At 37.8% G+C, this 23,396-nt stretch overlaps 1 protein-coding gene across 9 annotated transcripts in view; it reads right to left on the bottom strand.

Moving 5' to 3' along the window:
• syne2a (spectrin repeat containing, nuclear envelope 2a) overlaps positions 1–23,396 on the bottom strand; it is a 124,179-nt gene that overhangs the window by 1,343 nt on the left and 99,440 nt on the right. For 8 of the 9 annotated variants that reach the window (XM_017455909.3, XM_053675760.1, XM_053675759.1 and 5 more), the window contains 19 exons: positions 22,116–22,232; positions 20,012–20,167; positions 17,613–17,774; positions 16,445–16,611; positions 14,222–14,384; positions 13,389–13,576; positions 13,147–13,297; positions 11,410–11,592; positions 10,907–11,044; positions 10,122–10,316; positions 9,353–9,608; positions 6,719–6,787; positions 5,986–6,122; positions 4,783–4,912; positions 4,296–4,501; positions 3,480–3,680; positions 2,905–3,033; positions 1,673–1,864; positions 83–139 (listed from right to left, as the gene is read on the bottom strand). In XM_017455909.3, coding sequence (XP_017311398.2) covers positions 83–139; positions 1,673–1,864; positions 2,905–3,033; positions 3,480–3,680; positions 4,296–4,501; positions 4,783–4,912; positions 5,986–6,122; positions 6,719–6,787; positions 9,353–9,608; positions 10,122–10,316; positions 10,907–11,044; positions 11,410–11,592; positions 13,147–13,297; positions 13,389–13,576; positions 14,222–14,384; positions 16,445–16,611; positions 17,613–17,774; positions 20,012–20,167; positions 22,116–22,232 — 2,997 coding nt within the window. The remainder of the gene's footprint in view (positions 1–82; positions 140–1,672; positions 1,865–2,904; positions 3,034–3,479; positions 3,681–4,295; positions 4,502–4,782; positions 4,913–5,985; positions 6,123–6,718; positions 6,788–9,352; positions 9,609–10,121; positions 10,317–10,906; positions 11,045–11,409; positions 11,593–13,146; positions 13,298–13,388; positions 13,577–14,221; positions 14,385–16,444; positions 16,612–17,612; positions 17,775–20,011; positions 20,168–22,115; positions 22,233–23,396) is intronic. The other variant, XM_053675761.1, reaches the window with a different exon arrangement.

Genomic DNA, 23,396 nt, shown 5'->3' with positions numbered 1-23,396 from the left:
TTAATAACTGAATAATAAGTGTTTAAGGTGTAAGTAAAATTTTCTGCTTTTTGGGAACTGGTTACGATATGCTCTAGCCTACCGTAGAGGAAGATCCAAGATCTTGTCCTTCACTTGCAGCCAATGCCTCAGAGGAGTCCTGTAGCAGAGAAGATTTTCTGTAAAGCTGCTCTGTGACAATGTCCACTGTTAAACGTGCTACATAAATAAAACTCAGTTGAACTGAAGATCTCATCATGATCATTTGTTTTGCTTTGTAACTGACTTGCTCTTTATTGTGCAATGGAAATAAAATGGAATTCTACCTATAGTTTGCATTTATATAGCATCTTTCTCACACTCAAGGTTGCTGAACAATGACGTCTATCAGTGTTGACTTTAAAAGGGCACAATCTTTTGCAGAAGACATTCTTTAGGCCCAGAGCTGACTATTTCCCCCAAATACAACACATGTCTGCAGTATCCTATGAATGATTCTCTACCCCAATTTATATTAACACTTAAAATATTCAGGACTTGCATCAAGTTTCTCAAAATTATCACAGCTTGTAACATCATTGTTAAATGTTTGAGTTAGCATCACATTCTTTACTGGTTAAGATGATTTTTTACTTTATTATACTTTTTGAGAAACTGAGCCCCCAGCACCTTTTTACTTTATGAAGGGAATGTGATAATGTGTATATACATTTATTAATTTATAATCTCTTAACTCTTGCCATTAAAAACCAAGGTATTTGACTTACATCAATAAGAACCATCGCTAATTCTTAAGAAGTCGGTCCTTATAGTCACATATATGAGTACAGAACAGTGAAATTCTATTTTGTCAAGACTCTTATCTGTACTGCCATGCCATCCAGTAGGTTCTGCTTGCCAGTATTGTTACTCTCGCTAGGTTACATTAGAAGAATGATGCTATTAGCATACTTATTAGGTGACAAAACTATTTGGCGCTCATGTAAATTTGGTTTGTTCATTAATTTCCTGAATGGTGGTAGTATGCCCCATAGCAAGCAAAATGATTCATCACAAATGAATGAACTGTTACAACAAATGTGTCAGGATGGAAAGACTCCTTAATTTTGCATGAATTGTGTTTAAAACCAGTCTGTAAACTTTCTTGGCCAAAATAAAGGAAATCTTCAGGTGACAGGACTGGCTATAGATGGAGGTGGATCTGTTCAATTTGTTCATCCAAGATTTGTTCAAAATAATACTAATAACAGACAACACATCTCCTGTTTTGGCTTTTGCTCTCGCCAACATATAATAAATCGCAAAACACCAAAAAACAAAACAAAAACAAAACCCTTGAGAGCTTGAGAGCTGGAAAATTATTTTAGCTCTATGCTTTCCAGCAATCACCAGTATATTAACAATTTGATCAGTGTGATGCTTTTTTCTGAGTAGAAGACCATGTGTCAAACAAAGGATGTAAAACCAGCTCTACATTTTATCATAACTCGAAGGTCGCCATTCATTTATAATTGTTATAATACATTCTAAATTAGACCACTAACAGCCCCATTTAAAGTAATCTACCTACTAGGGTTTTTAAACTCCAGTTTCAATATGCAGTTAGCCTCCTTAGTAGGGCAGCATTTATTTCTAATATAACTTCAAGTCCCTAATGTAGCAGCTATTTTAAATCAGTCTAATTTGTTCTTACCAAGCGCTCTTGAACAGTTTGGAGGTCCTGCTTGACCTGATGCAGCAGCAGCCGTAATTTCTTATGGATGACATGGAGCTTCTCTGTAACTTCAAAGTCGTCCTCTGGCCCTGACTCAGGGAGCAACTCATTGGTGATCTCCTGCAGAGATGACACTCGCCCCTGCCTGGCCTTCAGCTCCTCTTCCAGACCCTACCATCACCAGTGCAGTATAGCTCATTAACACATGATTTATTACTGAACATGCAGAAAATGATAATTCCCAATAATCTGACCCAATAAAAGCAGATATTACTTTGTGGTTTATTACTTATATTATTAGTATATTTGTACTACTTATAAACTCTGCTTCGGATATTTGTGCTTAAGATAAGGTTTTTGGAAGCTGGGGTAGTGTTGCATTTGTTTAATATTAATCCATAGTAACAGTATTATCGCAACATGTCCTAGGGCAGTCGTTTTTTAGAGGAATTAAGTATGTATTAAAAACAAGTCCATCACTTTCTACCGAATCAAATAGACATTATTTAAAGTCCCCGTGAAGTGCTTTGAAACGTGCAGCATTATTTGATGTGTTGATGTAATTTCCACTGAAACAGGAAGTCAGGGCAGGACATATTGGGTGGCTCCTCCCCCTTTTTAAATAGCCACTCAACAACAGCAACTTCAGCAAGGTATTTTTTTTATGTTGGGGGCAGGACACTTGCGTTTCTACAGAAGATTTAATTGGACAGAAAAGGCGATGAGAAGCTTAAGTTCAGAATGATGTCATCAAAATAGTTGATCCGTATTGGTGGTAGAGAGAGACTGTAAATTTTGAATGCATATATCTTCTAAATGCGAATTTTGGAGTCATTGTTTTGGAGCACACTAGCTTACAGATAAGCTTAAGGCTAACATAGTCATACTAAAAGCCACAAAACATAACTTTTGATTTCATGGGGACTTTAAAGCCTTGTTTGTCTGTGCATAATGCTCAAAACAAAAAAAAATTAATCAGACTCACACTGCTCACTGTCACAGAACTGTTTTGTGCCACTACAACATTATATATCGCTAATACTCAAGCGCATCTTATTACTCATATTCAATTAATTCTACTCAGCATCAGTGAGGGAAAATCTTCCACTACTAATGCTACTGGTTAGGCCTGTACGTCATATATAAGAGCCTTATGATTACATAAACTAATGCTCATGTAGGTTTTAAATCAGAACTGCTCTCAGTCTCACCATCAGTGCAGTTCTGTGTTCGTGCAGCACGGAGGGCAGTACAGACGGATCATGGATGTTAACGGTGAATCTCCTACTCTCAGCATGAGGTAGCCACAGCAAGAGCGAGTGCAATGTCTCGTGGAACTCCTAAAAGAGAGGGAAAATTCCAAATGTCCTAGGTGAACATCTTCTGAAAGTCTAAATTATGGATTGAACTTAAATCTTACATATAGGCTCCTGTGTGGCACAACAGAAAAGCATGTGTCCTATCCTAAATTCAAATCCCAACGATGCCACAGCCATCCATGACCAAGAGTCAAGGGAACAATAGTGGCTATGTTTACTTGGTGGGAGAGATGGCATAGTGATGGAACTACCAGACTAAGCACAGAACTGTGGTAATACACTGGTGAAAGATATTATAGTGCCCATAGTAAAGAAGTAAAGGACAAGACTGCATGAGTGCTATGTCTAAAACAACCTATATTTACCAAAAATATACTCTCACACCACGTGTGTTAATTTGAAGAACCTGCTTTTTTTCAATAGCACCCTGATTTACACATATCTTACACTTAATTTAGGCTTCTCACCTGGCAATGCATGAAGGACTTTCGCAGATTGTCCTCCCACTCATCCAGGCTCGTGCAGGCCTTGTTCCAGCTTTGGTTCATGCTGCACAAGTCTTCCTGTACCTGCTGTACTTCTGGATCCGTTTCACACTTCAGCTCCCGCCCACCTAGGTTCAGACTCAGCATCAATGTCTTATAGCGTGCAAACGCCTTCTGCATGTCCTGTAAGATATAGAGGAGAGTAGATTGAGAGGATGTTTCATGGATAGATGGTCTACATACATTTCAGCAAGTGAAGGAAAATGCTTTAATATAATGATGAGAAAGGCTGAGGAGGAGTATATCACCTGAGTACACTATCAATTACTGTTATTTTCAATCTAGATTATAGTAGTGTACACCAAGTAAATCAAGTTTACTTAACATACCAGTGCACACATGACAACAATATCTGTATCAGTATCAGATGTGTTCATAAAGAGAGAATAACAGTTAATACTGTTTTAAGAGTGCAAATATTTTACCCTTTAAATGAAATAAACAACATTAATGTAATTAATTTAAATAAGTAATTTAACTCAGTTTTAAATTGATTCCTGGATACATGTCAACTGAGTCAACTTTTCATATCTTCTGATGTAATTAAGCTGGAACAGCACTTCAACTCTATAATATAAAAGAGTGTATGATTAAAAAAATAAGTGTATTATGATTTAACCTGACATTTCCCAATTCATTACGAGTTGTGCTCTGAATACACATTTTACAGAGAATAGTGTAACTCTGGAGATCATTATGTATATCATTTAATTATGCAAATCCTTCATGAGCTCACACCTTTAGCTGTTTGACCCTGGCTTCCATGATCTGCACACTAACACATGCTGTCTCTGCATTTTGGAGTTTCTCAATTTCAGGGATGACCTGGCCCAGCCAGGAAGTGATGTCGTGAAGGTCAGACGTCAGCTGTTCCCGGTCTCTGCTGTAGCACTGCTCTTCTCTTACTGCCTGCGCCTGGAGGAGCTCCCAGCGCTCGATCACTCCTGCAGAGGACAGGACAAGGAAGCATACTAATGGTGACTGAGGGGTGGATAAATCACAGACTGGGTCAATGTGATGCATTACGTCAAGGTTTTCCATTTGCACTGGATTTAAGTGCCAAGTGCCTTTCTGTTTGAGAAAACAGACAGACTGTTTGAGAAATGAGTTTGCTGCATATATAGGGATCAAAATGAGCAGAATGCATTGCAGTATACTAACATATGGAAGTAAAATGTGCAATAAATATGTACAATTAAGTACACAGGGCATGTGTGTTATTTACTTGACTGTTTGTCTGCAGCTGTGAGGCTGGTGAGACCTCCTTGGTCCTCCTGCTGTTCATCATCATCCAGGATGAGTGAGACCTTCTTCACATTCTTAATGCTGCTGCTGCACTCGGACGTGAGCTGAACCTAGCGGCCATCATTGGGAAAATGGGATATTAGTGTAATTAGTGTCAACGGGACGTTGAAGTACACGTCTCAGTACTTATTTCACTTTTCAGACAGACAGCAAAAGACAGAGACAGCAAGAGAAAGATTAAAAAACTTAATTCAATATTTAAAAAAGGTTCCATTTTGTATCTGTAAGGGTTTTTCACTTTATCCCCCTTTGTAGAACCATACACCAGCTAGATTTCCATTCAGAAAACAGCAGAAACGCTTAACCTTAGGACTATTTTTTAAGTTAACATACAAGAATTTCTCATGGTGCCAATAATTGTGATATGTGGTTTAGTTAAAGAAAGAAAACACACTGACTGAAACACTGTGTTAATGAGAGAGATCAGAGGAGAATGACCAGATTGGTGTGAGCTGACAGGAAGCCTATAGTAACTCAAATAAGCACTCAGAAAACACAGCACATCAAACATTGAGATTACAGAGAAGACCACATGAGGTTCCAGTCCTGTCAGCCAAGAACAAAAATCTGAGGCACAGACTCACTGAAAATGGACAGTTGAAGACTCGAAAAAGACCAGGCGATTTTGTTTCCGTTCAGTTTTACATTTGTGGCATTTGACAGATACCCTTATCCAGAGAAACTTACATAACAAAAAACCTCATTTATTCAACTGAGCAGTTAAAGGTTAAGGGCCTTGCTCAAAGGCTCAGCAGTGGCAGCTTGGCGGTGCTGGGAGTTTGGGTGAGTTTGTGCCCATGATAGCCTCAGATTCCTGTTCTTGTCTGACAGGAGTGAAACCCAACATGGTCTTCTGCTGTTGTAGCCCATCCAACTCAAGGTGTTCAATGCTGAGATGCTTTACTGATCACCACGATTGTAAAGAGTGATTATTTGGGTTACTATATCCTTCCTGGCAGCTTGTACCAATCTGGCCATTTGCCTCTGACCTCTCTTATCAACAATCTCTCAATCATTGTTTTTTTTTTTTTTATCATAACCATTTTACTCATCTTTACCAAGGGTGTCAATAATTTTGGAGATGACTTTGCTTTTTTTATATTTATTGTATGTGTGGACTCACGTAGCCTTGTTTATAAGGTGTGCTTTCATGCTTAGGAAGATCAGGTGTGTGTTCTTTTGCATCTGGAAGGGGAAAGAGGATTTTATCTGGAACAGCTTGTGAGTGCCAGCTCTGAGCTTCCACATCTCGTCCTGGTGCTGGGAAATAAAGAACGAAGAAAAGAAAGCAATTACGCTTAGATCACTGCATAAACAGCAACACGTGGACAAGTAGGGATGCTTTGATGGTGCACTGCCTCTTCATTCCTGAGGTGAAAAAGTGTCAGTATCATCAGTGTTATCATGGCATGCCTATCAGTCTCATGCCATGCAGCAGCTGTGGACTGGGAGCGGGTGTGGGCGGCCTGAGTCTGCTGAGAGCGAGGAGTCTAACCTCTCCATGCCCTCTCCTCCCCTCCTTCTTGTGGGCAAGATGGGCTCTCAGCTCCCCCTCTCTACACTCAGCTAAAGCTTTCATGCTCTGAGCACAGAGCCAGCTGGGCCGGGGGGAGGATAGGAAGAAGCTTTTTTTCATTCACGAGAAACAGAGAGGAAGACAAAGAGAGCCCAGGACCAGAAGGAGTACAAAAAGAGTTTTTTGTATGCCCTGTGTGCCTGTCTATTCACACACACAAGTCTCTGTATTAGTATTAAGAATTAAATGAAAGTAAAGTAGTGAACAAAGGTGTGAGTAGCAGTGGAAGTGTGCAGCATGCCCAGCTAAGGTCGCACTTGTGGAAATGGTTGATGCCTACCCGAGGTCACTGTAAGAGATTGCACTGTGAAGTTTACAAAAGCCTCAGAGCTCTCTGTGACCTCCACACCTGAGGGAATGAAGTAGATTATTTCAGTCTTGGAAGTAGTCACAGGCATTTTTGTAGTACAGTACTCAAACACATAAAAAAAAAAAAAAAAAAAAAAAAAAAAAAAAATACAATCTGATAGTCAAAAATCAGAAACAAAAACATTAAGAGTTTGACATTTAATGTTTACATATGAAAAATTATTTGCAATAAACTTAAAATATTTGAGAGCAGAAAATTACCACTTCCAGTGGCAAGAAGCATAACGGCTGTTGGCGAGTTAAACTTCAGTGGCATTATGGGATTTAGGTTGCACCTTTTTCTACACTGTGAAGCAGCTATTTGTTACTGATTGTTGTATTTACACATTACAGTTACATTTGATTAATTTTGGTTGATGCTTTTATCTAAACTGATTTGCAAGTATGGCTTTGCTCAAGGACGCCACAGTTGTAGATACACAAGTCTGACTACTTTGATTTGTGAGGTAAAAGCCTGTAAAGCTAATATGCTTAATCATATCCTTAAATGATGTGCACGCCATAGCATGTGTTGTAGATAACAATTGATACTAAAACCAAAGGCCAAGGAGTAGAAATTCAGGTGACCTGAATGCAGCACAGCATCCCTGCAAAAATCCATCGCCCTCGCAGGAATCCTTTTATATGTGAGCACCAGGCATGGGGAGTAATGGAATACATGTTACGGTGTTATGTAATCAGGATACAAAAAACTGGTAACTGCAATCCGTTACAGTTACATCAAAAAAACAAAGTAATCAGATTACAGGCACATTATGTAAAAAAAAAAAGAAAAAAAGAAAAGAAAAAAAAGAAGAAGAAATGGAAATACTATCAGGATTACATTTAAAACCAAAGAAATTACATGTTTTGATTTAAAAATGTGTATGTAATATATATTTTAATTGCGTGTTCTGTGAGTAGAAAAAAAAAGAAAAGAAAAGGGAAAAAAAGGGAGTTAAAATTCATCCAGAGCGCCAAAATACGCACGGGGAAAGCGAGGATTAGCGTTCCGTCTCAATAAGACACGTCAAAACGAAAAATATCAGACTTTTTCAAACAATCTTCATCTCTGTCGAGCAGTAATGCTGATAGCACACATGCTGATAAAAAAGCAGGCTCCAGTTGTGACAGCATGAGAGAGAAAGAAAACGAACAAGACACAGAGACATCTTTCCGTGTCTATCACTGAACGCCCAAGTAAAAGTGCAGAAAGGCATTTTAAGACTTCTTGGATTCAAGAGTTTGGCTGGCTGAGGTATGATCACCGCACACAGAAAATGTTTTGTGATTTTTATTCCAAAGCGGGCAGAGAAATAGCAGGGGAAACGGATTTCATTACCGAAACGAACCATTTCAAGAAAGAGACTTTCTTGAGAAAATTGGGCGATAGTCAAAAGCATAAAAAAGCTTGTGACTATGTAATTGCAGAGTGCTCCACAAAAGCAAAAAAAACCCCACAGCCATTAACACAAACAGTGCCTTGTGCATGTGAACTACATGACCTTCAGTTCCCACTTTAAGTGAACTTGTATGAAAATGCTGACGCTAAAAGGAGGCCAGTTGTACACATACAATAGGATGACTGAAAGTAAGTGTTTTAAAAAAATTTTTTAACGTAAGTTCATTCTTATGTGGCACTTAAAAAATTCTTTTTTGCATGGATTTTTTTGTTATAGGCTCCAATGGCTCCTAAATTGATTTTTTTTTTTTTTTAAGCCCTACCTTTAACATAACACAATATAGATATCTGTATGATTATAGCTCTGGTTCTCTCTTGCCAGTTGTGAGTCACATGAGCAGCAAATGTACTTATTAAATTAAAACAAATCCAAACACTGAACAGGTTTTCAAGCTCTAAAATAACCTCTAAATGAAAGTATTTTAGATGGTATTGCTTTTCTCTTGAATTTATGTCAATATACATGTATATGTCACCTTGACGTAATTCAGAAGAAATCAGATTACATTACATTACATATTGTGATTCTTGGATTACGTTACTGATTACACTTTTTATGAAGTAATTTGTAACTGTAACGGAATACAGTTTTAAAGTAACCCTCCCAACCCCGGTGAGCACTTCCAAAATACAGTTTGGCTGAATACCAAATAGCTTCGCATTCACCATAAGTGCTCACTACATATTGTACAATTTAATGATGTTATAGAATGATGTATAACTACATATAGAGCTCCATTTGAAATAATTTAGTTGGAAATTTATTAATAGAAGTCCCGAGTCGTGCAAACTTGTTTTGTGTGGGGGTTTTTTTTGGGTTTTTTTTGCAAGTATGCACTTTAAATTCTTCAAAATATTTACAATTATTGACAATCATGTATAAGTCTTGTTGCCCTCATCGTGATAAATGCCAGCTAACAAACCAGCCATGTTTCATGCTCAAGAAGACAGCCATGAGCACATAATTAAAATAAAATTGTGTAGTATTTCGCTTATGAATTTTATACATAACAACTATTTCTTGGTCACTCAATACTAGTTAGAGCCAATCACTGGCTTTGAACAGCATGCTAGCCATCAGTGTTCTTAGTATTCAGTAGTTACCTGAGAGGCAGCTGAAGAAGCTTGCATCATCATCCTCCTCATGTGAGGAGGAACCACCCACATCTCCAGTGTGGTCCCACTCCAGGGGGATGGAGTCGACACTCAGTGGTGTCTCGCAGCCTGACCGTTCCTGTGGGGGAACCAGGAGGGACATGGAGGCCTGGCTGGTGGCTATGTCATGGGTTTGTTCTGCTACATCAGAATCTTCCATCCCTGCAGGTCTTTCGCTGATACAGAGCTCGGGTTTGTCCAACAGCTGGAAACAATGCGGAGAGGGAAATGAGTGGGCCTATGAAAGAGCGTTATTATACATTCACTGACCACTTTATTAGGAACACCTTTACATGCATACCTACCAATCATGTGTCTGCAGTGAAATGCATAAAACAATGCAGATACAGGACAAGAGCTTCAGTTAGTGATCACATCAAATATCAGAATGATGAAAAACGTGTATCAGTGACTTTGACAATGGAATATTTGTCAGTGCCAAGAACAGGAATCTGAGACTACAGTGGGAACAGATTCACTTAAACCGTACAGTTGAGGATCAAAAAAGGACCAAGCGATGCTTTTGAAATCTTCACCTGTCTAGTTATGGTGGACTTGTTCCCACTGTAAGTCACGTTGATTTATTCATTATACCATTATATCATATAACACTATTTAAAACAGATAATGAGAAATTAATAGGATATATAAACACATCTCTGTATGATCTGTAGGTCAGAGAATGAAATGCAGATGAAGAGAGTGAAGTGTAGCATACATGCTGAGGGCTGGTGAGGCGCTGGTGGAAGCAGCCCACTCGGCTGAACACTTCCTGGCAGTAGGAATGCAGGTTTTCGAGCTCATCCTCTATAAGCGCAGCATCCTCGGGAGCACTTCTCTGAATCAGACCCTCGCCAAACACAATCAGAGCATCGATCTTATCTGTGTTCTGAGTTATCTTCTTCTTGAGACCCTTTAAACATGGACAGACATAGCAGTACAGCTGTATGAATAAAATATTGCGCGCACACCCTAGACGGTTCTTTGGGTTGTCCCATCAACGTAATCCTAAACATTCATTGTAAAACTCACAACAGAAGGTTCCAAGTACAACCCCTTTAGGAAGCCAAAAACCTTTAACTAGCCAAAGACCCATTAAGGAACCCTTTTTCATAGAAAAGATATAAAACAATATATATTTTAACAACACTAGACATCATAACATGGAAGTTGAGACATGTTACTTGTTTTTCTCTGTATACTGCAAATATGCAAATATACTGCAGTGAGGGTAAGTATCTGTTTCTGTTATTCACAAGCTGAGTAAGAACTACAGGAGGTACGGGTCACTGATGTGCAGGTAGTGAAATTTACAGGAATACAGATAGTGTGATAATGGAGCTTCTTGCAGCTCTTCTTCGCTTAGTTGATTTTTGTCATGAGCAACTCTTGCTCAAAGATGTTTCGACAAATATCAGTCCAGGATATCAGTCACTGAAAATGCCTTTTCTAGGTCTGGAGTAACAGACCTGTAATAGATATGCAAAAGAATTTGACATTTACTTTGAGCTTTTTCAGCTTGTGTTCGATGTCGCTCTCTGAGAAGTGCTCTACATTGGTAAGTTGCAAGTCCATCTCAGTCAGCCAGACCAGCAGGTTCTCCCGTGTCCCTTCAAAATCATCTCTCTGAGCTGTAAAGTGCTGCAGGGACAGAGGAAGTGGTGAATCCCACAATTGTTCCATGCATACCTCAGATCAATAGTGATTCATGGCCCCTACTTCATCATTTTTTGTTTAGCAGTTAGACCTCTATCATTATCATTATATCATTACTATATACCATATGATTATACCATAGTATTCCTCATCCTATGAAATATGTATTACATAAAAGTGTCGGTTCACTAATAACCCTGTACATCCAAGCATTTAAGAATTAAGAATGGAAAGGGGAATTTGTGGAAGGTGCTAAAAGGTTTATTAATATAGTGATCGGTATTTGTGTGTAACATTAACATTAATAAGAGAAGTCAATTGTAAAAAGTAATACCATGTGCTGGACTCACCCTCAGCCTGCGCAGTATGGCTGCCACTCTCTTATGCAGAGAGTCCCAGCGCTGGTTGCCCTGGTGCACCATGGTTCGCAGCCTGTTAGCTGAGTCAGTGCGGTTCTCCCGGGCCAGTCGTCGGTAATGGCTATTAATCATTTCTAGTTGGGCCAGCTTTTCATGTATCTCTCTCTGGAATGCCTGAGAGAAAAGTATGTACAATAGCAAACCATTCAAAAATGTACAAAAAAAAATGTTGCCTCATTGCATTGGCCAGTAAGAGGAATAGTCTCAGTTCTCTATGCTTGTAAAATATTGTGTGTCATGTGTCATGGATTCTATTGTGACAAACACCATGTGCTTGTATTTGCTTTGGTTTCTGTTCTAGCCCTGTCCTGTCATTGGTTTGTTGTCTGATTGTGTTAACCTTTTCTGTGTTTAGTTCTGATTGTATAAATATGTATGTGTGTGTATATATATATATATATATATATATATATATATATATATATATATATATATATATATATATATATATATATACACACACACACACACACATATATGTGTGTGTGTATTATATATATATATATATATATATATATATATATATATATATATATATATATATATATATATATATATATATATATATATATATAATACACACACACATTTTGGACAAAATTGAAACATAATTACATTGTAATATTGTAACAGCGTTATGTAATCAGGATACAAAAAACTGGTAACTGTAGTCTGTTACAGTTACGTCAAAAAACAAAGTAATCAGATTACAGGTACATTTTACAAAAAAAATGGGAATACTATCAGGATTACAATATTTTTCATTTAAAGCCAAAGAAATTCATCTTTTTTTCTAAGCTGCTTGATTATAGTTCTGGTTCTCTCTTGCCAGTCGTGACTCACAAGAACAACCTCCTGGTTAATTTGGTAGAAATTAACATAAATTGTTCTCTGAAATGCTTTTGTTAGGGTGACCATACGTCCTCTTTTTCAAACCTTTCGGAAAAAAATTGACCGGTCGGGATTTCTAAATTTGAGAAAATGTCTAGGATTCGGCTTTAGTTTCATTGTGATGTGCTTATAGTATAATACTGCTGCATGTGTGGGCATATTTGCATTGCTTTAACCCCTCTTTGTAATTCCTGCCTTCTCGCACATCAATTGGTCAATTATAAAAAGCTTGCAGCAACTATTGTCCAAATTCCTCCCTCTCAATCATTACCCGCATCACGGACAGTGATCTTTGATTTTTGCATATTTTTATTTAATTAAAACAAATCCAAAGTCTGAACATGTTTGGAAACTCTAAAATAAGCTCTAAATAAAAGTATTTGATATCATATTGCTTTTCTTTTGACTTTAATTACATACGTGACACTGAAGTAATCCAAAAAATAATCAGATTACATTACTTTCATATTGTGACACTTTGATTACACTACTGATTATATTTTTCTGTAATATACAAAATCCATTTAAGCAACCCTCCCAAACCCTCCTTGCCAATTTCCCTCGTTTCTCATTAAAGGTTATCATTGTTTAACTTTGCCTGCCTGTGCTTTGTCTCCACTTATGCACTTGGATTATGATTCTTTGATTTAAAAATACACAATAAAGTGCAAAATTGAGTCTTGTCTCTCATCATACACTACATTGTGTCTGTATGCGTATAATATGTCACTAGGATGTCTAAACTGTGCTTTAAGACACGTAAGAGATGAATCTCACCTCATATCTCTTGAGCTCCTCTTTAGCCACGGTGTAAAGAACATCAGATGACTCGGGTTCAGCAGCAGTTTGCTCAGCTACGTTTAGCCAGTCTTCAAATTGCGAATAATCGTCCTGAAACTTACACCACAGCCTCCATGTCTCCTCAATCCTGCAAAGTTAGATGATATTGTATGTTTTTTAATGTAATATAATATACCTTTTGCATGTGAATATAGCATGGACACAGGTTTAGTCCCTACCTGATCTTCCTCTCTAAGGACATGGAGCAGATGTTTCTCCAGCGCTGGTCCAGACTGTGAGTGGTCTGCTGGATGGAATCATTTTCACTGTTGTTGCTACAGGCATCCTCATCGTGTAGCAGCATGTCACACAAAGTGAGGACAGATGTTATGCCCTCTGTGTGCTGCACAATGTCCTTCTGCAGCTCCTGAACACATAGATGTATTGGTATTAAAGGGCCTAAACTGTTTGGTACTAACAGTACTAACACGAAGCTGAGGCTTAAAAACATTGTTTCTGTGGCTGGAATAATTATATATTTAACATTACCCTTGATTGGCATTCAATAGTTCTTGTATGCATTTATGTACATTTCATGTTGATTACATCAAGTAGGCAGGCAGTGACTTTGTGAATAGTGGTTATTTATCCACGTCTCTGTCTTGATCAAACTTTGGCAAATGTGCAACTGCCTGAGAAATCAATAGATTATTGTATCTTGTGATTACTGTGGTGCAAAATTTCAGTATTAACCCTTTTCTTGTGCAGTTAATACATGCTTGAATGATTTTTCGACTGTCACTTCTGGTGATTGGTAAATAAACTCCAAAACACGGGTGTCCAGTCTTATCTGGGAAGGACAGGTGTGGGTGCAGGTTTTCATTCTAAACAAGCAGACGCCATATCTGGGTCTACTGAAAGCCAAGATCAACTGTTTAAACAGGTGGAATCAGGTGTGGATCCTGCTGAAGCAGGAATGAAAACCTGCACCCACACCGGCCCTTTGCTGATAAGATTGGTTACCCCTACTGTCCATATTTTCAGGTCATAAAAGCTAAAGCTATTTGCTTGCCTGCTGCTCTTCCAGTCTCTTCTGGATTTCTTCTCCATTGCACGTGCTGTAGTGTACAGGCTTGGTCAGCTCCGCCTCGATGCGGGACAGCCAGCTCCGCAGGTTACTCATGTTCTTATCTAGTTGCTGCACAGCGGCCAGCGTATCTTTCAGCTTGTTCACTCTGAAAACAGATACAAGGGAGGCAGATATAACACAACCGCTAAGGTTAAAAAAGCGCTATATATGTGCAGACCATTTACCCTTTTACCAACACAAATACATGTGCAAACAGTTCTATTCTCACTTCTAAAAGTGGTACATTTGAGAGCATGTCCATGCTGTTGTCTCTTGATTGTCCTCCTAAAGGCTTTTATCTCTCCTGGACAGACTAAGGTGTCTCCCCGTCTCTCAAAAGGCACCATGGCAACATGATAGCGCATTAATACTAATATCCAGACTCAAAACAAGTAACCATAGTTACCCTCACTTCAGACACAGAGGACAAAGACTGCAGTTCAAAAGTTGGGTCATGAATAGCGCTGTATTATAACCTAATTAGAAATTGTCAAGAAGCATATTTGCTGAAGAAGCACATTATTTACCCATAAAATATAATGTAAAACATTAAACCTGATCTCATGAGAATTTTGTATGAATTCAAAGCATCGACGGATTTTGCTCAAATGTTTTATCTGAGTGAATTTTAACTGATTTTGGAGAAGGATGAAGGAATATGAATGATGATGATATTGTTATAAAATATAATAATCCTCATCATCATGTTGTATAGCAACTTTCATTCATAAAATGCAGCTCAAAGTGCGTCAAAAGGAAATTAAAAAGACAAATACAACTAAAAGAATTTGCATTATTTTTTTTTTAACATAATGGTTTGAAAAGTTTTTTCACAATATTAACTGGCAAATTTCTACATTTTGTAAAAGTTTGGATTCTTTTGAAGCTGAGATCTGAGAGATAATGAAAATCAGGTCAAAGAAAATCCCGTCAATGCTATGCCTGTCATTAATCTCAACCGGAAAAGGTGTCTGATAATCTCTGCTCAAACCCAAAAATCTCTGCCATCTGCTTTGTGCTTCACGGGGATTATACCAAAGTGCATTTCTATGGTATGATCAGAAGCTATTGTGAGCAGAATTGACAGCATGGTCACGTGAACATGGCCTGCTGCACAGTTGTGTCAAATAGCTAATATGACATGACATGCCTCCCCCCCAAACACCCCCCACCCCTCTTCACCACATACAAACACATACATAGAAACACATGAACAAGAATGGGGCCTCACACAGGGCCGTGGAGTGACCGCAATATCCAGGTGAGCCATATGGCAAAGCCAACACGAGTAAAGGTTGGCTAAATCTCCCTGCCTCCACTGCTAGAACCATCTGTCTGAATCTGTCCAAGACATTGTCTGAGTACATCACTGAAGTGATACACAGGAGGAAAACACCTCAGTAGAAACCTCTCAGGCTGCCAAAGACAAAACACCTAGATCTATTTCTCACAAATGCAAACCATTAACTCTAGGGCATAATAACAACACAACTAAAGTTCACTCTTTGTGAAATTGCCTATTTGGTCACAGAGGCTACAGAATACAAAGACACAAAAAAGTAGATTATCATTCAATATAAAACTTTTATGCATTAAAGAAACACTAAATCAACCACAGTGCTCAACGAAAATAATATAAAATATTTATTACAGGTTTGGCAACTTTTCACAGCTTCTAGTATCTGTTATGCAGTTGTTCTATTGAAATCCTTGCACTAGCCAGAAAATGGCTTCTGAATAACTGTCCACTGTAGTGACCACTATGGCAAAGTTAACATTGGTACTCTAGTGGCTAGGCAGCTAGCAGATGATTAACCATTTAGTATTAGTGGATAACCAGCTTTCAGTATACTGCATAAGACAAGCAACTTAAAATTCATAACCTGACTTGTGTGTAATGAATTAGTTCCATTTAAATTACAAGACTAAGCTAACTCACAAACACATTTTGCATAGATCCTTAGGGTTTTCTGTGAAAAATGAATAAATATGAATCAAGCTACTAGTCAAGATAGTCTTATCATATCATATCATTTAGAACCATCTAATAAGAGTAGCATGTAATTGCTGGAAGCTGTACAGTTGAGTAGCCAGGGTGTTCTATTTACAGAAATACATAAGATCCATTATGCACCTCTTCTCATACTGTGACCCTGGATTTCTCACCTGGCTTCAATCTGGTCAAACAGATGCTGCCAACGGTCATTGACATCTTGCAGTACACCATGGATGTTGGCCTCTTTGGCTTGGTCGCTGGCTAAAAGGAGCTGCTCCCCCAGCCGCTTAAGATGGCTCTTATTCTCGCTGAAGAGGTTAATCTCCTCCATGCAGTCCTGGCAAGATACAAATAGTGAGCTCCATCTGCTTTCAAAAGAACTCGGATGTTTTACTTGTTAACAAATCCATATCAAGCAAAGCCTTGGTCTCGGCCTAGCAGCTGTCAAAACTTTGGCTCTGCTCTCAGCAGGGTCTCTTATTAAAGACTGAACATCTCAAGGTGCCTTCATTTGTATTTGGTAGGCAAAGACTACCGCTTACCCTTCCAGTTTTTCTCTCTATAGCTAGCGAGCTTTTGTGGCTTCACCTGTTTTGTTCAGTTTGGCCTTCCTCATTTTGATCAGCCATCCACTGGCTGTTGACAATAAAGACTCCCTTGAAAAACAATGGCTGTTTTCAGGTCTCTGATTATCACTGGGCCACTGCGAACCTAGTGAAAGAACTCTTGAGTAAACTATGTGCTAATGAGTGTCCTGAGTATAATGCAACACTTACAGATGATGAGAGAGAGACTACATTGTTGTGAAAGAACAAAAGAGTCCCATGTACTACATGAATGGTTAGTGCTGAGCCTATAATTTGACATATTTAGTTGTTTGACCTAACTACCTACATTGTTCTGTCTACCTAAATGACAGTGAGGAAATAAATGAAAATTTATTTTTGTTTTTAAAAAAATCACTTTTATTTTCAGCTTGTGTAATGATAGGCAAATAAGAACATACTTTATTTATTTTATAAAGGATTAAATAAAACAGATGAAAGTACAGTGTGAGGTGTCTCACAAGAAAGGAGACTAATTAGGTTCCTTAGCAATACTTTCATAGACATTTCATTACATGTAAAATTTGTTCTATTTATATTTCTTTCCATGAAAGATTATGGCAGAATAGCAGCACTGTGAAAACCTGAACTCAAAAAGATTCACCATCCTGTACCCAGTCCTGTCTCAGGATGTCCTAAACCTATCTCCAGTTTCCATATTATTTTCTTTACAAACACACAGGAAGAGAGACAAAATGACAACGTAGAAATGTTCCAAGATGGTTGATGTTACCTTTTTCAGTTTCTCAACCATCTCCTCGATGCTGAAGTAATCACTGCTGTGCATAACCTTTCTCTCCATCTGTGCTAACCACTCACAAAGCTCCTTGTGTTTGTCCTTGAAAATGGTCCATGCATTCAGGCGGTCAGCAATCTCTTGTTTGCGCTTGGACACCTTCACACAGAGACAAGTTTAGTGTGAATTGAGATTTTTCAGCAAGTGTGACAAGCAGAAAAAAAAAAAACATTGAAAAATGATTGCTGAAATTGCTCTTTCAATATGTAATAATCTGACTAGTTACAAATTTTCTGCCATTGTGGATGGTCCCACATAGACACCATAAAGATTTCCAAAACAATTTATGCCCAAGTATCACCCTTACATCACAGGGAAAATCTTACTTGGATGCTTTAGACTTAAGAACTACATAACAGCTGCTGCTGTAATCATAAAGACTATCCTGTGCTCATCCCAGGCCTCTTATACAACATGCTCATAGTGAACATCCTTTCAACACACTTTCTGTACTGTTTGACCGTATAGTACATATTTTTAGAAGTGTAATGCTTTTATGAATCCACTATCAAGTGTCACAGACGAGGATGGATTCCCTTTTGAGTCTAGTTCCTCGTGTCACTTTAGGGAGTTTCTTCTTGCCACTGTCATCTCTGGTTTGCTCATTAGGGATCGAAATTGACCTCCGGATTTCTATAGAGCTGTTCTGGGTCTATTGTTAAAAGCGGTTTACAAATAAAAACAAAAATTAATTACACAGAAATTTTATTAAATTTAAAATTTTCATGCAGAGTAAGAAATTTCACAATGTTAGGGCAATGTAATGTTTACATGTCTAATCTTACCCAAAGCTAAATGAGTAATCTTTATGGTTTCAAGAAAATTCTTTGTCTCCTCGAAAGGCTCCACTTAAGAGGACAGGTCAAAAAATGTGCCCCAATTCAAAGGTTTTACACAAAGATTTCAAAGTATTTCTGGGGGAGGGGGGAGCAATGTGAGGCCGAGCTCTTAATAAAGCTCAAAAACCCTTATGTACGAGGAACTTTTAACAAAAAAATACACGCATGTCTTGAAGTGAGATGGATGAGATGCAGTTAAGCTATAAATAAAAGTTAAAGCCAGTGTAGCTCCAACAGCTACAAGGCTGGCCTAACAGTAAGGGCTCCTTTATTAGTTTCTAAAACACCATAGCACAGTAGGGAACATGAACGGTTCAGTTCCCTCAGTCCCTATGTCATTCAAATATCGCTGAGTCTTAAGTGCATCTTTTTCTCAGAATTCCATTAACTTCACACCTGGGAACTTGAAAGAAAGTGAAATGGCAGGATCTTTGTCTGCCATCTAACTGCCAATATATTTATAAGCAACTAAGAGCTTTCGAGTGAAATTTACCAGGTCTATTTTTTAAATGACTCGTCGCTTAGTGAATGGAGTCTCCTGCTAAGTATTCAAGCTTCCCCAGGGGCAAAGCATCGGGCTCATTTTACACTCACTGTTGTAATCATTTTGGCATTTAGTGCAATTTCATGAGCTGGGGCTACATAATTTAACATAGCAGATTCCACTCTATTCCCCAGAGGGAGAGATCTATTGTGATTTCCACTGGCTCAGCAGGACCTGTGCTGTCCACTCAAACACACAAAAGATCTAGACTTAACAGCCTGAGCATGGCCCTGCTTAGCCATCTGGTATCCAATTCCAACGACTGAGTCCACCTGCAACCTGTTATCATCTAATCATCTACCGGCAAATGTGAAGAAAGCAGATGTCAGAAAGAACAGGTGGTGAATAGAAAAAGGAAGAAGATCCAAAAGCCATTCATGGAGTAATCAAAGAGTTTGGAGGCAATTATAAGGCACACATATTATTAGAAAATGTTTAAATCATATTCAGAAATGAGATGGAAAAATTTTGCAGTAATTTCATTATAATAACAGACACCATTTCACCTTTTTGATAATTGTGATAACAAAGGAACTGTGAAATATAATAACGAAACATTTTTGCCTTCTTTATTTTGTCACAAGGGTGGACAAACTTTAATCGACACATTAATCAACACGTAAAGACTTCTAAGGCCAACCCTGGCTTTTAAAATAAAATAAACCTGTAAAATAAACCTGTAGCACAGACATAGTTGGAGTTGTACTTTAACTAAATTGCAGTGATCCAAGAGCTAACACATAGCTGTCAACATTTCAAAAATGATCACCATTGGCTTAAAAAAATGTTTTCAGAATAAGTCACATTTACGACTTTCCCTCTCTTTTCTTATGTGTGGCCTGTGCATTCTTTCCCCCTCAATTCCAGAGAACCCAACGGTGAAAGCATTGTGTGCCAGAACACCAGTCCCCTGCCCCACCACCTCCTCTCTATTCCCTCTCTCTTTCACTCACCTTCAGGCAAAGTTCTTCCCACTGGCTGTGCAGTTCCTCCAACTGTCCCTGGAGAAGCACCGTGTCTGTGGGTAGCACATACTGCGAGATGTCCGTCTTCATAGCGACCAGCTTCTTCAATCCTCCAGCCCACAGCTCCAAAGAGTTCTCGTCCTCCTGCATTAACACAGCAGCTGACACTGAGCTGAATCCCTGCTCCTGCTGCACGCTAAACCTAGTCCTCTCTCTATCTGTCACTCGGTCACTAGTGTGTAGGATTAAGGCCTGCTAGTTTCAAGGGGGGGAGAAAAGAAGGCGGAAAGAGGGAAATGCGGGTGAGTGGAGAAGTGTAGAACGAGGGGGCAGGGGAGGAGGGTGAGACGCTTACAAATGTATATTAGCCCAGTAGGGGAGGTGATTCAACTTCTTGGTGCTCCAGCTGATTTTTTGAGTTTCTGTTGAGTCACATAGTGACAAAACTCCACCTTTAATCACTCAAAGATCAAGATCAACTCCAAAACTACTGTATGTAATTCTATCAATTTAAGTGTCCTCTAAATGCCCATAGCATGTGCTAACGGTTGTTAGAAAACTTCAAGGACAATCTTTGAATTGTTCAGGCAAAAATGCAAATGAAGTTTCTTTATTGCTGATTAATGTTGAGCATGTTTTTTTGTTTGTTTTTTTTTAAATACAGGTTTGTTTGTTTTTTTCCTGCAGGTGCAACTCTCAGTCCAACACGAAAGCACACAGACACTATTTCAGTTAACCCTTGTGCATCCTTAAGGACATTTTTGTCTTTTTCATTTTTTAATTTTATTTTCAATAACCTTGTCTGTGTTAATGCAAACAGCATAATTTTTTGCAAAAGGTGGGTATTTGTAATGGAAATTTAATATTTCACCCTCATTTGCTTTCATAAATCTATTTAAAACTGGGGCAACAAAATAGTTACACTCAGGAACTTAAGGACAAAAATGTCCCCATTGAAACCCATTCAGACTGCAATATTTAATCCCTGTGATGTTTACGCATAAAATCATGCATTCTGTGTTTATAGCCTTTATCTTTTTTTTTTTTTTTTTTTTTGGACAAGGTTTCAAGATGTTGAATTTTAAAAAGATTTTCTGAAATATGTAGTATTTTCTCAGGTTTAGCCTCTGGGGAAAATACATGCTTTTTTTCTGATTCTGTTGTATTATAGAGCGCTGCAGACCAGCTGAATAAATAATGCAGATATAATTGTGTGGGTGTTTGTATGGATATCAGAGTTGTGGTTTGTATGTGTGTACTGAAAATTGTGTGTGTGTGTGTGTGTGTGTGTGTGTGTGTGTGTGTGTGTGTGTGTGTGTGTGTGAACAGTTTGAAAGAAAGAAATTACATTGTACTGGAAATCACAAATCCCACCCCATGTATATGAGTCAAAGAAGGTTACAGAGCTTTGAAGATTTCTGTATTATGTAAAGAAATTGGCAGTTCAAGGGTTAAAATTATGAAAATGAATGAATGTTTGGTAATTATGATCAGAACTGATGCTGGTCAAAAAAAGTCAGTGAAAGAGGAAAAAAAAAATATTCACATCTAATATTTCTGACAGATTTTTGACAAGGACATTTTTGTCCTTTATGGACCTGAGTGGTAGGTTTTTTTTTTTTAAAAATATATATATATATATATATATATATATATATATATATATATATATATATATATATATATATATATATATATTTTTTTTTTTATCTGACACTACATAAAAATATGAATGCATCAAAATCAATGTTGTTGTTAATCATTGACATATCAAAGACTGTAATAATCAAAAAAAAATATTCTGCTTAGCATTTAGTATACGGAAAATAATTACTATTTTTCTTTTATTCGTAAAAAACAAACATCTGTGGCATTATGGTACATAGGGTTACAATTCTGAAAATGAATGACTGTTTGGTAATTATGATCAGAACTGATGCTGGTAAAAAAAAAAAAAAAACTGACGCCAGTGAAAATGGAAAAAAATATTAATATATTATATTTTTATGACAGTTTTTGGACATGGACATTTTTGTCCTCTATGGGGTTATGTGTAACTTTTTTAAATTGTCGCACAAGGGTTAAAAAGTACCTTGAAGAGCTCCTCCTGAAGCTCTATGTTGTCTGGTGGCAGCTGCTTTAGTCTGACAGCAATCTCTCTCAGATGGAGTGCGCTATCAGCAAGTCCATCCTCACAGCAACTCCAGCTCTAAAACAAAGCAGAAGAAATTGCTTCAGGATGCGGAAGGTACAGGGTACCATTGTGAATTTGCCTACCAAAGACATACATAATGATTTAGCATAAAGATTACAATCTATCGGACATAGACTTAGATTACAAAAAGGAAATGGAGTGTTTGGGAATTCCGACCTAATCACGCTATTTAGATGAGGAAATTCTCAGTTACTGAACCTGTTATGAAATTTCCAGACTCAACTGAGATCATGTGCCTCTTTGAGGTTATTATAACTGGCTGGAGTGATCTCTGGTTCCCCTTGGATAATTAAGTGAGGTCATCATTCCTGCTGACCATTTTCCCCAAACAGAAGAACCAGTCAGAGCTGGTTAGGTGTGAAAGTGACTGGCACGTTTGACAAAGTCATACCAAGACACAGCATATAGAATATAAACATAGCATATTTACACATGGAAATGGGGTAAGAGTCCAGTGAGAGAGTTCAAGTGAGAGTTCTTCATGATGTTAACACACCAGGCAGGATTACTATCATTTTACTATAATCTCCAAATATCCATAATTTCCTATTACACTAATAGTACACCTTGAACAATTAATCATGATCTGAATAGCTACATGTGTGAATTTAATCAGTCCAGCCAAATGGAGGTAGTAATGTTGTATATTTACACCGTATAAAATCATTTTCACACTTCCAGCAGGTTTAGAGGGGGACTCTATTCTAGAAACGAACAAACGTACTGATGCTCAAAGCTGCTCCCATAAATCCCATCCTGCAGTGCTGATTTCTAAACTCAACCATAGCATGCTTTTTAAAAAAAACTTTACTTAAAGTTGCTGTTAATAGGGCTTTATGACAGCTACAGTACTTAAGACCTTCATGACAACTGGCATAAATCTACAGAAATCATTCATAAGCCTTATTCCTAAAAAACAAAAAACAAAAAAACAACAACACAATTTTGGGTTTTAAAACAAGGTTGTGTTCTGACACTTTCCAGACTGACCTACTGTATGACATCTGACTTTACTTTGTACTTTTAGTGTTTCACATAATGGTTAATATGTTAGATAAAGGTTTTATATATAATTTATGGAAATGTCATGAGCACACCATCTTCTCTTAACCTTAGATAGAAGTTTCATGGATCAACATATTTAAATGAATGGCAAAA

This window comes from Ictalurus punctatus, chromosome 25 (assembly GCF_001660625.3).
Source record: "Ictalurus punctatus breed USDA103 chromosome 25, Coco_2.0, whole genome shotgun sequence".
Classification (NCBI taxonomy): domain Eukaryota; kingdom Metazoa; phylum Chordata; class Actinopteri; order Siluriformes; family Ictaluridae; genus Ictalurus; species Ictalurus punctatus.
The sequence above is the reverse complement of the archived record's forward strand: the minus strand, read 5'-3'. Positions and strand labels throughout refer to the sequence as shown.